Here is a 14,599-nt window from a genome sequence, read left to right as displayed (position 1 = left end):
GCAGTGAGCCAAGATCGAGCTACTGCACTCCAGCTTGGGCGACAAAGCGAGACTCCATCTCAATTAAATTAAAAAAAAGGTAAAGTTTGGGTTTTTATGAACTAATTTTCAAGCCTCTCGGGCAACTAGAATTGAGAATGGAATCCTCTCCGTCCAGAAAAACTTCCACACAGCCTGAAAAGAAGAATTTGTTCACTATTCATCCATGTTTACATTTTGTATGGTATGTCTTGAAGAACAAATGCATTTTGTGTTTTAAAACACACTGTAATGAAGATTTTGGTCCAGCAGAACAGCCCTGGAATATTTCTCACCTCCTTACACACATGTAGGTTTTTAGGGGAATCAAGAGGTGTGGGCTGGGGGCGGAGCTGAAGGCAGAGTTGGGACAGGGCTGGGGAAGACCACCCAGAACCAGCTCCTTTCCTACAACTCCACATAAAAGTAGAACACCCGGCAGGGTGTCTATGCCAGTCACCTGGACAAGGACTGTTCATGGGTGTCTTTGGAGGCCTCTTTAAGGTTCCTTTAAAATGTCTTTGTGATTCACAACTGAAGTACGGATTATCTCTAATTCAAATGCCCATAATCTCAGGTTCAAACTTGCTTTCACCATTATTTTATTTTATTTTATTTTGTTTTTCATTTCATTTCATTTCATTTTGAGACAGGGTCTCACTCTGTTGCCCAGGCTAGAGTGCAGTGGTGTGATCTCAGCTCACTGCAACCTCCACCTCCCAGGCTCGAGGTATCCTCTCACCTCAGCCTCCCTAGTAGCTAGGACTACAGGTGCCCACCACCATGCCTAGCTAATTTTTGTATTTTTAGTAGAGATGGGGTTTCAGCAGGTTGGCCAGGCTGGTCTTGAACTCCTGACCTCAGGTGATCTGCCTGTCTCAGCCTCCCAAAGTGCTGGGATTACAGACATGAGCCACCATGCCGGTATGCCGGGCCTGTCCTCACCATTTTAAAAGAAGCCCATACCATTCATTTTATTTCTTGAAACCTAAATGGAGAATGGGGAATGCAAAAAAAAATAAAAAATAAAAAATAAAACAATAAAAAATAAAACCCAAAAGAAATTGGTTCCATTTAAACATTTTTATAATTTGTTTCATTTTCAAGGCACAAAGAGTTTTATGTCAATCATTTTAATGTCTAAGAATACAAAGTTAGCACTAGTAACATCTGGTAGTCTAATCATTTATCATGCTTAAATGTAACATTACAAAACTACATTTTAAAATCTGCCCCCTAACCAGATGTGAAACAACGTGGACAAGAGTGACATGTGCTAGACCCAATCTCCAAAAACGTATGGTTGACAAAGACAGCTGACTGCTGGGGTGAAACTGCAGCAGTCATAATCGAAGACAGAAAGAGGCCACTCTATGAAAGACTTTGTTTCTTTTGCTAGACATTTCTCACCTAATCCCAGGATAGTTTCTGTTAATGCATCTTACTCTCTTTCAAACGAATCGCCCCTAGAGCAGGTGTACACATTAAAAATGAGCTTAATAGCATCAAACACATACCACAACCAACTCTACAAGGAGGGTTTTCTGTAAGATGTGTACGACTGTCCGAAGAACACATTCTGGCTGATAAGTCTCAGCTCCTGTGAGGTCCTGATGAGTATCTAAACAACCTCACATTTTCTCTTCCACGCCTGGGGTTAAGGCCAGCACTCAGCCCACACACAAAGCTGTGATGAGAGGTTGGTTAGGGATGGTGGAGGCAAAGCCACAGATCAGCCAGAAACTCTTTTGAGTCAATAGTTTCTACTCCCTCCCTAACTGGACCGTTTACCAGAACTGCCCAGGACTTGTCACCATGAATTTAATCTCCCTGGATTTTCCCTGCTTGATGTCTAGATGAGACAATGAAGGGCAGAGAAGTATTGCTAGCCCCACACGATACCACCAGCACTGAGGGACTGCAGCCTTGGGTCTCAGAGAGAGCCGCCCGGAGAAGGAACCAAAGTGTGCTTGGTTCACATTTCAGGGCAGGGAGGTTCTCCAAGTTGCAGCAGATATTAAGAGTCCTGCTGAAGGCACAGTGTCTAAGAGAGGGGAGGGAGCAAAGACAGGAAGCTGGAACCAGAGACACAGATAAGCACCCTCCCCCTTGCCTTTCCTGGAAGCAGAGGCAGTGGCATCCTGGAGGCAGAAATGAGGCAGAGTGGGGGTGATCCACGGCTTCCGGTTCCTGCTGGTCATTGCGTGCGCATCTGTGGGCTTCACAATTCCCCACTCCTTAAAATCTAACCTCAAGCATCTTCTCTGGCACTGCGGTGCCCAATCTTTTTGTATGGTGTAAGTCCTCTGTGTATGATCATCCAGGAATTACCAAGAGGTCCCCTCACCAGTGCTTTAAAATAAAATAATGCAATACCATATATGAATGAAATTGTGTGTGTGTGTGTGTGTGTGTGCGTGTGAGATAGAGAGAGAGAGAGAGAGAGAGAGAGAGAGAGAGAGAGAGAGAGAGAGAGAGAGAACAAGATACTGAAGATTTGGAACATGTTCTCCAGTAAGTTTTCGGTAATTAAGTGGAGTAAAATTGAAGGCGATTGTTAAAATGTCCTTCTTTACACCCTCTGATATTGCTTTAAAATATCAAGATAGGTGTGTCTCATTTTGTAATTACAAAGCAGTATTTTCATTTTGAAGAAAATTAAACTAATGTTTTAGAGAAGAAAAACAGGCTCTCAATGATTTAAAAAACTCTCAGAGACCAGTTTTTTAAAAATTGAAGGAATTGAACCCAAACCTAATTTGTTTTCAAACACACTGTTTTCGTATCCTCGCTCACTCAACTGAGAAATAAGACAGAAAACAGCCCAGCTTCATTTCATTCTTTTTGCAACATCTGAATATGCGTGTTCAATCTCTTGATCAGCTGGACACGTATTTGTGAACTCATCTCTAGCGTAAGCATTATTCAAGTATCTCCAGATGCCAGTCATTTCAGAAGGAAATTCAAAATCTCTGTACTTCTTGGCCACAATCTGAAAATGAAGAGAAAATGATCAGTAAAGGGAAAACTTGCTAAGGTAGGCTCCCAAGTCAGACAGTCCATTCTTCTGAGGCATGCAATACATTCTTTCCCAGCTTCCCATGTCATCCCACAGTCATCCAGGCTACCCACCACGGCATCTTGACTTGCATAGGGCCATCTTGGGTGTGGGGAGGGCTATAAAGGTCCTGTACTCACTACAGTGACTGCGCATAGTTCCGCCCACCAGTTTGTCACAGACGGGTCTTGGAATCCGCTGGCACGAGTATGCTCTGGACTCTGGTGGATTTCTCTTTGTGTTGCCTGTTACTTTCTTTCCATATGTTGTGCTACTGTGTTATTTGGTGCTATGTGAATAAAGACGCATGGTGGATCTGCTGTTTAAATGGTGCCCTCTCTTCTTCCTACTTGCTGAACCTCACTTCTCCAGTCTCAAACATCTGTGCATGTTAATCCTCCTGAATGCCATCATGCTGCCACTAAGAGCATCGTCTGATCGTGGGGCCCGCCTGTGCGGAGGAGAGATTCATGAACAAAGCAGATGCAAATCCCTACCCTCATGGGGATGGTGGGTGTAAGGAAAAAGCAGTCGAGAGACAGCACCAAGAGAAACACAGCGGTGTGAGATACTTCCTCTAGCAAGAGGGGTACAGTTGGGGAATTAGTCACAAAGATGTGCAGAACACTGGGGACTGTACCAGTTTGCTAGGGTTGCCATAATAAAGTAACACATGCTAGGAGGCTTAGAACAACAGAAGTTTACCGATTCCTAGTTCTGGGGGCCAGAAGTCCAAGATCAGGGTATCAGCAGGGTCATGCATCCTCTGAAGGCATTAGGGAAGGCTCTCTCTCCACTTCTGGCAGTGCCTTGGCTGTGCAAGCATAACTGCATCTTCACAGAGCCTTCTCCCTGTGTCTCTCTTTCCAAATTTCCCCAGTTTGCAACGATACTGGCCATCCTGGATTAGGTCCATCTCACTCCAAGATGACTTTATTTTAACTAATTACATCTGCAAAGATCCTATTTTTAAATAAGGTCACATTCTGAGCTACTGGGGGTTAGGATCTCAACACAGGAATTGGGAGGAGGGCACAATTCAACCTGAAGTGGAGACACAGAGCCACAAAGGCCAGTTGGGCTTTGCTGCCTCCTGTCCCACTGGTTCCCAGGATGTCTGCATGATGCAGGCATGGGGTTAATGAGAAGATCTTTGGGGCTTACTGTGCAGACTTTGGAGGCCAGCAGTCATTGATGCAATGTGACAGCAAAGAAGGACCATATAATTTTCAGAGAGCCTCCTAAATTGTTTGACACCTCTTCCTTGAATGCCAACTTCTTGATGCTCATGTTAAGAAGTCCGTTTTACTTTTGTTTGTATGTACCTGGTTTTTCTTTGCCCATCTTTTTATTTTAACATTCCTGAGTACATTGTTTAAGGCCATGCCTATGAACGTGACACTGAACTTGGTTTTCTTTCTTCTGTATGCATGTGTGTGTCCCTCTTTCTGGTCATTTAAAAAGTTTATGGTCATGTTAATTCTCCAGTGGTTTCCTACATAACTTTAAATATATAGGAATTCTCTATTTCTTGATTTATCAAGTTTGTTTTTTTTGTTGTTTTTTTGAGACAGTCTCGCTCTGTCACCCAGGCTGGAGTACAGTGGAGGATCTCGGCTCACTGCAACCTCCACCTCCCAGGTTCAAGCGATTCTCCTGCCTCAGCCTCCCGAGTAGCTGGGATTACAGGTGTGCACCACCATACCTAGCTAATTTTTGTCTTTTTAGTAGAGACGGGGTTTCACCATTTTGCCCAGGCTGATCTCGAACTCCTGGCCTCAAGTGATCCACCCGCCTCAGCCACCCAAAGTGCTGGAATTACAGGTGTGAGCCACTGCACCCGGCCTTGATTTACTAATTTTAGATGCTGCCTGTTAACTCCTGATGATGACAAATGAGGGAATTTATGTATCTATGCTTCTTTCCATTTCTTCTGTATTATCCTCCTTCCAATGGTGGTAATGACATAGTTTATTATATTCTGACTCTATTCTGTCCGTATAATTCCCACTGCTGTTTGGTCTTAGGACTAGTTTCAGATTTAAAGGGGTTCTCTGTTTAGGGCCTGTTCTTTTATTTCACATACCTTCTCTGTTTCTGGATTCTTACTTTGATTATGATTTTATTATTTCATCATAGAACAATTTTATGTTTTTTTAAAAAAGAGAGCAGAGGTCTAGGTGAAAACAGTAATTGCCTAGACATAAAATTCTTACCTCACACATCATTTTCTTTAATTCTATGTAGATGTTAAACCACAATTTTCTGATTTTTAATGGGTTCATGAAGACATCTGGGGCCAGTCTGAATTTCTTCCCTGTTTCGGTGGCTTTACTCTATTTCATTCTTTTTATTATTATTACTGTTGTTGTTATTACAGTATTATTATTGTCTAGGTGCCAAAAAGGGTTGTTTCTTATTCTCAAAGCTCAGTAATGTATCAAGTATGTCTCAGTGTGTTGATCTTTCTGGGGCAATGTTTAACATGGCATGTCATTTAAACTAAAGATTCAGGTCATCCTTTAGTTCAAAGTAATTTCCCCATTGAACATTCTCTCGTTTTTTTTTTTTTCCTTTCCTTTTCCTTTTCTGTTCTCTTGTTCCTGATCATGTATATCTGGGATCTCTCTAATCACCTTTTTTATTCTTCCCCAGTTGATTTTAGATGATTTTCTCAGGCTTGTCTTCCAAATCACTGACAGCAAGGCTACAAACACATTCCACATACCAAAACCAACTCTACAAGATGTGTGCGAATGTCAGAGGAAATCAATTTCAGCAACGTCTTCGTCTGTGTCTTACTGCTTCTAACAGGACTTTTATTTCTGCAGTTCTTTTATTTGTCTTTACTTTTCTTCTTGAGCTCTTCCAGCCTGATTTCCATCCCCTTTGTGATAATATATTTTTGAACATCTTGTGTCTTGTCTTTGAGATTTTTCTCAAAAAGCCCATATTCTCTTTCATTTCTTTGAGGCTGTAGAAAAATTTCTGTAAGAAACGTTCTTTAATGTGTTGGAGGAGCAGTTCTTGATCATATATGTATTTCCCATCTGTCTTTTTTCTGTTTTTGTTTCTTGTCTTTATCATTCCTCCCCCCACCCCCTTCTTTTCAATCAACTCTGTCTACCCCAAGGTCTCACTGGCATTCTCTCTGGTATTGGCCTTTTTTGAATGAGGCAGATCTACTGGACCTATCATTTGCTTAAAAGCAGTGGGGAGGGCAAAGGGAGTGAGACAGGGCAGGTGGCCAACCAACTGGAATATTTGCTCCCAAGCACCTTGTTGCCAACCACTGCTCTGCCCCAGAGAGACACATTAGAGTTGGGGTTAGGGCTGGGGTTAGGGTTAGAGTTACGGTTAGGGTTAGGGTTAGGGTTAGGGCATCCTCCACTCTGAGGCTCACAGATTAGGCAGAAGGCCACTGTGGCTAGAAACGAAGTTTGGGCAATTCTAGTCTCTCTCTTGACTGGCTGGGGCCTAGATTCTTTTCTCTGCTCAGCAGTCACAATGCAAAATGCCACTTCCCTCCTTTCCTCCCTCTTTACCTCCCCTCCAGACTGTTCCTCTGGATTAGGTGCTGGGTCACAGCCTAGAAAGATGGCGTCTCTGTGTGGCTCCTCCTTCAATTCTGCCTCCCTAGAGATCTCAGCTCAACAAGGGTCTCTATAGGGAAGTTCTGTGATTCCCTCCTGGCCCATCTCATGCTCTAGGCCTCAAGCAAAGAAGTTTGAGTTGGGTATTTCAAGACTGTGTTCTTTACCTTTTGAGAAATCTGAACTTTGCTAAAGATACAGAGAAACATGTAATGGTTCTGTGGCTCCTCCCACTGAAAGAAGCTTCCTACTCTTTAAGTCGATGATCTGTCATCCCTTTGTAGTTTTACAAAAAAGATGAAGCTAATACCCTATTTTGATATTGTTTTTGCTGGGTTTCTGGCAGGGGAATAAATTATAAATCCCTTCACACTCTCATCTTTTACCATAATTCCCTTAGATTGATTCTCATTTCCTTTCAGAAGTACTCCATCCTGGAAGATCATTAAGCTGTTGGGTATTGTGAGTGCTAAATGGCCTTGCAGATTTTTCTTCTGGGTCTCACAGTGGAGCCACGAACTGCAATCTCACTCTAAAGCTTACCCTTTCTACTGAAATTTAAAATCGTCTTTTCTCATGGGAGCTAAACAAGGGGCCATGAATGCTCTGTGGCTGGGATATTTCTCCCCCTCTTCTTCAACTTTCATGTGTTTCTGCAATGCTACGCTGGTCACAGGAGGGACTAAAAAGCGTTTACCAAAAGGGACTCAATCAAAACACAACTACATAAATATCCTGTTAGAAGGCAGCTCCCAAATTTAGCAGGTTTTGAGGGGTGGAGATGCTTTCATTAAATTTTGGATGTTGGTGGACTGGTAAAGCTATTGAAAAGACATCTGCCCAAGGGATCAGCAACCTCCTGAAGGCCTGCATTTCAAGTCAGTATCCTCAAGCACAAAAAGGAAGGGAGAAGAAGGGAGCAACAGGGCCAGGACTGAGAGGGGAAGAGGATAGAAAGAAGAAATGCAGGAAGACAAAGGCAAAAGAATGAAGCAGAGTCACCAGGGGTGGCCGGGAGCCCACAGGAGCCTCAGCACCGTAGACTGTGTGAAGCTAACATGTAATTTATTTATTTATTTATTTATTTATTTATTTGTTTGTTTGTTTGTTTGTTTGTTTATTTGACAGAGTCTTGCTCTGTTGCCCAGGCTGCAGTGAGTGCTCACTGCAACCTCCGCCTCCTGGGTTCAAGTGATTCTCGTGCCTCAGCCTCCCGAATGCATGGGACTACAGGCGCACACCACCACACCTAGCTAATTTTTTAATTTTTTGTAGAGACAGGGTTTCTCCATGTTGGCCAGGCTGGTCTCAAACTCCTGGCCTCAAGTGATCTGCCCATCTTGGCCTCCCAAAGTGCTGGGATTACAGGCATGAGCTGCTGCGCCTGGCCGCTACCTTGTAATTTCTAAATGCTAACTAAATGTGTTATTAGAACAAACAGTCCATGACTTATTTTTCCTGGTGTTTCTCCCATCTCCCCTACACTTATACCAACCACCTGGCTCTGGCCCTGGCAGGATTTTAATCATAAAAATGCCCCAGAGCCAGGCATGGGCTTCTTCCTGAGGTATCTGGAGCTGCTAAGGGCCAAGGACATAGCAATCTCATCACAGCAATCACATTCAACTTCTATAAGTGATAGAGCAGCTGGGAGTGCTGCTGTGCTGAGAGACAGCAACAGCTACAGAGTCCGAGTGTGGGGATATCCGCTTGGAGCTCCAGGGGTCACTCTTGGAAGCTCTGATTTACTAGCGCAGGCAGTGGGTCGGGGACTTACATTTCTTGTTTTTTTGGGGTTTTTGTTTGTTTTTTGTTTTTTTTCTGAGACGGAGTCTTGCTCTGTCACCCAAGCTGGAGTTCAGTGGTGTGATCTTGGCTCACTGCAATGTCTGCCTCCCGGGTTCAAGCGATTCTCCTGCCTCAGCCCCCCAGGTAGCTGGGAGTACAGGTGCCCGCCACCACACCTGGCTAATTTTTTGTATTTTTAGTAGATAGGGAGTTTCACCATGTTAGCCAGGATGGTCTCAATCTCCTGACTTCGTGACCTGCCCACCTCGGCCTCCCAAAGTGCTGGGATTACAGGCGTGAGCCGCCATGCCTGGCCCGGGGACTCACATTTCTAAAAAGCTCCCCAGACAGTTTGTATGCCTACTAACATTGGAGAACCACGGGTCTGGCAGGTCTTTAAGCCCTAATAATACATGACTCATGGCTCTTAAATCATGTTCAGCTACTATATGGGAAGGCAGGGCAACAAATATGGCAGAGACTCAGCCGAAAGCTGCCAGCTGCTTCCTGGATGTTGAGGGTCAATGTTTTTTTAAAATAAATAAATAATTAATAACCTAATTGTTTTTAGAGATGGGGTCTCACTCTGTCACCCAGGCCAGAGTGCAGTGCCACCTCCTTAACTTGCTGCAGCCTCAGGTTCCTGGGCTCAAGTGATCCTCCAGCTTCAGCCTCCCATGTGGCTGGGACTACAGGCACACACCACCATGCCCAGCTAATTTTTTTTTTAAATTTTTTGTATAGATGGGGTCTCGCTATGTTGCCCTGGCTGGTCTTGAACTCCTGGCCTCAAGCAATCCTCCCACCTCAGCCTCCCAAATCACTGGGATTACAGGCATGAGCCACTGCACCTGGCCAAGGGTCACTGTTAAAAGCTAATAGAACACTCCTCTGTCATCCCTAGAAGGGGCCATGTGGAGCCCTACAATCACCAACAGTAGACTGAGTTCACATTTGAATAGCCCCAGATTCTACGAGCCTCATCTCTAATTCTCAATTGCTAATGCCAGGTATAATCTACGAAATTCCTCAGGCTGCTTTCACATAACCTGTCTTTAGGCTGTGTGAGTAAGGCTGAGAGAGAAGCAGAAGGTGGGGCCACGTTCGCAGGCACTTCCTGAGAACACCCGAAGCCCATCTTCTGTGTGTGTGAAAGCTGGGGCTTGGCTGCCCCGAACAGAACTAGTGTTTTTAATCCAAGTCTCCACATTTCAGACTGTTTAAATGTCTGGCCCAAACACAAGTAAAAACAAAATAAAACAAAGCCCCGTTCGTGTACTCGGCACACGTGTCAGGAGGGAAGATGAACCTTAATAATATGGAGCTTGGGTAAGAGGTTGCAGTCAGCCAGCGTCAGCTCGTCCCCATCCAGAAACTTCCTTCCAGAAACAGTGACATCCTCGGTGCTGTAGGCATCTATTTCATCAGGCAGAGGGCTATTTAAGTAATTATCCAGCTTCCTCAGGGCCTTCAGCAGGTTCTTTTCATGAACTAAAACAGAAGGGCAGGAAATCACAAAGAGAGGTTTGCAAGTGCATGTCACTTTTCACCAGCTGTGATGGAGTTTGCTTCCCTTCCTCGCTGAGACGTGGCCAGCAAGCAATGGGTGCTGGGAAGGCAGCAGGTGGATGTAGAATATCTGAATAAAGGGCTCACTCCTCCTTGGAAAATCACACTGCTGTCTACACAATATTGCTACTTCTAGAAGTGATTTATTTATTCAAAAATACTTATGGAAAGCCTGTGGGGAGACGTGGACTGGCAGAAACATCATTGAACACGATTCCCATGGTGTGTCCGGAACACCTGGGTGATGACTATTTTCCCTAAAAATGTTGTTTTCTGAGTTTCCAACCTCAAAAGAAGCATTCATCTCTTGAAGCCCATGTGCAGATTCAAAGTTGGAGGCACTTTTTCTGTAGCTCCAGACTCACTTCTCTACCCACTGGGAAATAGATGGGAATACCCCAGGAGCGTATGGGCCGCCATGCTAAGACTCAAGTCTGTGTTGAAACAAAACAGGAGGATGGGAGGTACTCACTCTCATTTGCATCCTTCTTCGTGTTTTTTATAAACGCTGAGAATTTGGCAAACACGTCATTTCCTGCGGAATTAGATTCGGGATGTTGGGTCCCCAGCTTGGGATACCTTGAAAAGTTCAAAATTGGAGGATCACAGACAAGTGATGTTTTAGTGAAGATAATACTATACAATGGAGAAAAACAGCTTTCTCTGGGTATAAAAATGAAAAGCTTTCCTTCGACGTTTTCCTGACCCTTTTCCTGTCAAAGGTTGGGAGGTAACACCATCTAGGAGAATGGCACTGCACGGAGAGGTTTGGATTGTTGTTGTTTCCTGGCAGTGGCCAGTCCTGGGACACAGGACCCCACCTGGCCTTGCTGGTCTCAGGTGCCTCCCTAGTAAAACGAAGGGGATGGAGTAGAAATAGCTCCCCCGAGGTCCAAAAATCCATGATACTTCTTCCTAACACATACTCCATAGTTTCCAGCAGGGTGTCTAGGATACAGCCAACCACCCACCCTGGACCCATCTCCTCCCACTTCCTGCCATCAAACTGTGATTGCCAAGCTGCAGGTGCAGCACAATGAAACCCAGGTCCCCGAACTCTAATCTGGTTACACCAGGCGTATGATTAAGGAAGTGAGCACCGTGGGCTGCAGAAAACCACACACACACACACACTGCCCAGAGCTTTAGAATTGACTACTAGTGGGGGAAAGTGACAATCAAGTTATGAACACTGGTTTTCTGAGGCCTACCTCGGGGGAGCTAATTTCTCCTCTAAGAACTCCTCGATCTTATTCACATCCGTCTTGACTTCACCATCAAAAGTCATAAAAGGAGGGTTTGTTCCGGGAGCCAGGTTCTGCAGGTCTGTGGGTTTCCTAGGTGGGAGGAAACAGCAGCGTTTATGGGCCACCGCGAGAATCTGGACTCATTTCCAGGGCTTAGCCGCGTCCTCACCAGTTTAAGAGAAGCAACTCTTGAGAACTGCAAAGTAGATGGTGGGTTTACGAAAATGTCTTGCTGGTGATGAAAGTAAAGGCATTCGTTAACAAATGATGGGCTTGTTGAGGTGCCCCTTTGTGAATACGGAGCACAAAGGGGCATATCAACAAACGGAGGTGAAAAAGTTAACTCTCCCCAGTGTTATCAGCCAGGGATGGTGCTCAGACAGGCTTGGGAGAGTCACAGCTGACAACTGGAGGAGCAGGTTCTTCACGGCACCCCCAACTCCTCCTCCTTCCTGACTCCAGCCCAGCCGACCCTGTCATGACTGCTTGGCCCACATGTGGGCTTCAGTTCAGACTCCGACTGAGGATGGATGTGCCCATGCAGCACCGTGGGCCTCAGGTCTGTGTGTGTGTGTGTGTGTGTGTGTGTGCAGAGAACTAGGTACAGTTATTTCAGTAAGGCAGACGCCTTGTCTTACCTTTTCAGGTCCACTGTGGTCACATTAAATATAACGCCTTTCAGCCAGAGAATCATAAAGAGACGCTGAGAAAACGGGCAATTTCCGATACTCTCACCATCATAACCAGCCTACAAGTGGAGAAGGAGATTTCTATCTGAGCCAGTCTCACAATTATAAGTGCCAACACCACAACATGCACATGCAAAATCATTGCAGGTTGATAAGAACGGTCAGGATGCTGCGAATATCCTCCTGAGGCCATTTTACCAGCCTCAACGTGGAGTTGGCGGTGGATGTAGGGGTTGGGGGAGAGAACACCACACACACACACACACACACACACACACACACACGCACATGCACATGTATGCACTGCACTGAGCATTTTCTTTCTTCCTTCCCCACCACCTCACCACTGCCTGCCACACTGGGGCTCTGAGCAGCAGCTCACTGATGGAAGGAGCAGCAATGGGAACTCCCTTTATCACCAATGTGAAAAAGAAAGACACGCCCTTTCCTTCCCTCTATCTCTCGATTCTCTCCAAGGATCAAATATTCTTAGCAGCTTTGGTATAATAGCTAAAACCTGGAAACAACCCAGATACTATCAAGAGTAGAATACATGTGTCAGTTTAGTATTTCCATGCCTTGAGATACTACACCACAATGGAAAAGAATTAGCTATTATACAAGCAACAGTGTGGGTGCATCTCACACACACAATGTTGAGAGAAAGACACCAGACTCAAAGCTTCCTGCATGATTCAGGGTAGGTAGAGGGCAAACTTGTCTATGATGGTGGACGTCAACAGCAGATGTCCCTGGAAGATACTATTGTCTCAGAAGGACGAAAGGAAGGCTTCTGGGTGGTGGCAATGTTGTTCTATGTCTTGATCTGCACGGTGGCCACACGGGTGTATGTGAGTGATAAAAGTCTTAAGGTTTGGGTACTTTACTGAATATAAGTGATACGGTTTGTATATTTGTCCCAGCCCCAATCTCATGTTGAATTGTAATCCCCAGTATTGGAGGCAGGGCCTGGCGGGAGGTGATTGGGTCAGGGGGTGGATTTCTCATGAATGGTTTAGCACCATCCCCTTGCTGCTGCCCTTTGGATAGTCAGTGAGTTCTTGCAAGACTGACAAGATTGAGCTGTCGAAAAGTACGTGGCACTTCCCTCTCTCTTGCTCCTGCTCTGGCCATGTGACGTGCCTGCTCCCCCTTTGCCCTCCTCCACGACTGTGAGCTTTGTGAGGCTGCCCCAGAAGCTGAGCAGATGCCAGCACCATGCTTCCTACAAAGCCTGCAGTATTTGAGCCAATTCAGCCTCTTTTCTTTATAAATTACCCACTCTCAGGTATTTCTTTATAGCAATGCGAGAACAGCCTAATGCAGTAAGTTTTACCTAAATACAAAAGAAAAGAATGTTAAAATAGTAATTTAAAAAATATACAGAGTTTGATTCAGTGGGTCCTGCTGCATGGGGCCTAGGAATGTGAATTTTTAACATGTTCCTCCAAAGTGATATAATGCCAGTGGTCAGAAACCATGCTGTGAGAAGTTCAGCCTTAGTCCAATCTCGGGCAAGAGATAAGGCTGATGCCACCAGCATTATTGTCAATGTGTAAGACAAAACAATGTGAACCCCCAATTGGATGATCCATTGATAAGAAGACTTGCAGGATGATATCACTTTCCAGGTGATAAATACAGCAACATAAATGCAGAGTTAATAGGTGACCTTACTGCATATGAAGGGGCACCAATAGACCCAGATTACTGAATTCAGAGTCCCTAAGCTCTGGGCCTGTGCGTCACATCCTCTCCCACTCTCCCCTCCCCACGCCAGCATTAATTTCCTCTCTGCCTATTAGAGGGGAGGGTCTGAGAATCTCTCCAGGTATCTTGAAGTTGCTGGGAGCCTGAAGGGTGGAAGGTGGACAGTTATGACACATACATCCAAGTGGTCACAACAACTCCCGGCAGATGGGCCCTGAAAAGCATCCCCTCGTCTACCTGAGGCTGTTCCCCACCTTGGGGTCCCACCACCCTATGGCCATTTCGAAGGCCACCCCCATCTCCTCCTCACTCCCTGTTCTGGAGCAAGGGCAAGTGCAGAGCTGAGTCAGAGAAAACTCCCAGTGGCTGATGACCTGGGAACCCTCTTAAACCGTGGAACTTTCTTAACTACTGCAGGTTTGAGCACAGTCAAGCCAAGCAAAGGCAGAGCGGGGAGAAGAAAGTGCAAGGACGCATGTTTTGGCCAGTCCCGACTTGCTCTGCAGCTTGTAAACCTCTCATTTTTATAGTAGTTACATGAAGCACAGCAAAGTCTAAAATAAGTTCTGCGAAGTGGGGCAGCTGTGTTCGTTTTTTCTCCCGTCTCTCTAACCTTTGGAACCCTCTTATAACTCACTGTATATGTGGCAAATCTCTCCTGAGTGTGTATGTCCCGTTCCAGTGAGGGGCATCTTGTTCAAGCACCCCTTGACAAAGCTCTGCCTCTGGAATGGACCCTTCTTGCAGTGGCCTCTTTCCACCGTGGCATCTGCAGAATAATTATATTGCACGGGGCTCTCCGCCTGCTCGGTCTCTGGTCTCAAACTCAAGTTAGTGATTTCCCTTGAAATTGTTTTTCTTGCTATTTCCTGAACTCTGGCAGCTACTTCTTTAGGGGGAATAAAGCCGGTAGGAGCAATAAATTTT

At 45.2% G+C, this 14,599-nt stretch overlaps 1 protein-coding gene across 1 annotated transcript in view; it reads right to left on the bottom strand.

Moving 5' to 3' along the window:
• Nucleotides 1–1,088: 1,088 nt before the first annotated feature.
• CLIC6 (chloride intracellular channel 6) overlaps nt 1,089–14,599 on the bottom strand; it is a 48,479-nt gene continuing 34,968 nt past the window's right edge. Inside the window, exons 2-6 of the mRNA XM_003949160.6 lie at nt 11,912–12,021; nt 11,238–11,363; nt 10,499–10,605; nt 9,767–9,948; nt 1,089–3,010 (exon numbers count right to left, since the gene is read on the bottom strand). Of these exons, the coding sequence (XP_003949209.2) occupies nt 2,849–3,010; nt 9,767–9,948; nt 10,499–10,605; nt 11,238–11,363; nt 11,912–12,021 (687 nt within the window). The 3' untranslated portion in view covers nt 1,089–2,848. The remainder of the gene's footprint in view (nt 3,011–9,766; nt 9,949–10,498; nt 10,606–11,237; nt 11,364–11,911; nt 12,022–14,599) is intronic.

Source organism: Pan troglodytes, chromosome 22, assembly GCF_028858775.2.
Source record: "Pan troglodytes isolate AG18354 chromosome 22, NHGRI_mPanTro3-v2.0_pri, whole genome shotgun sequence".
Taxonomy (NCBI): Eukaryota; Metazoa; Chordata; class Mammalia; order Primates; family Hominidae; genus Pan; species Pan troglodytes.
The sequence above is the reverse complement of the archived record's forward strand: the minus strand, read 5'-3'. Positions and strand labels throughout refer to the sequence as shown.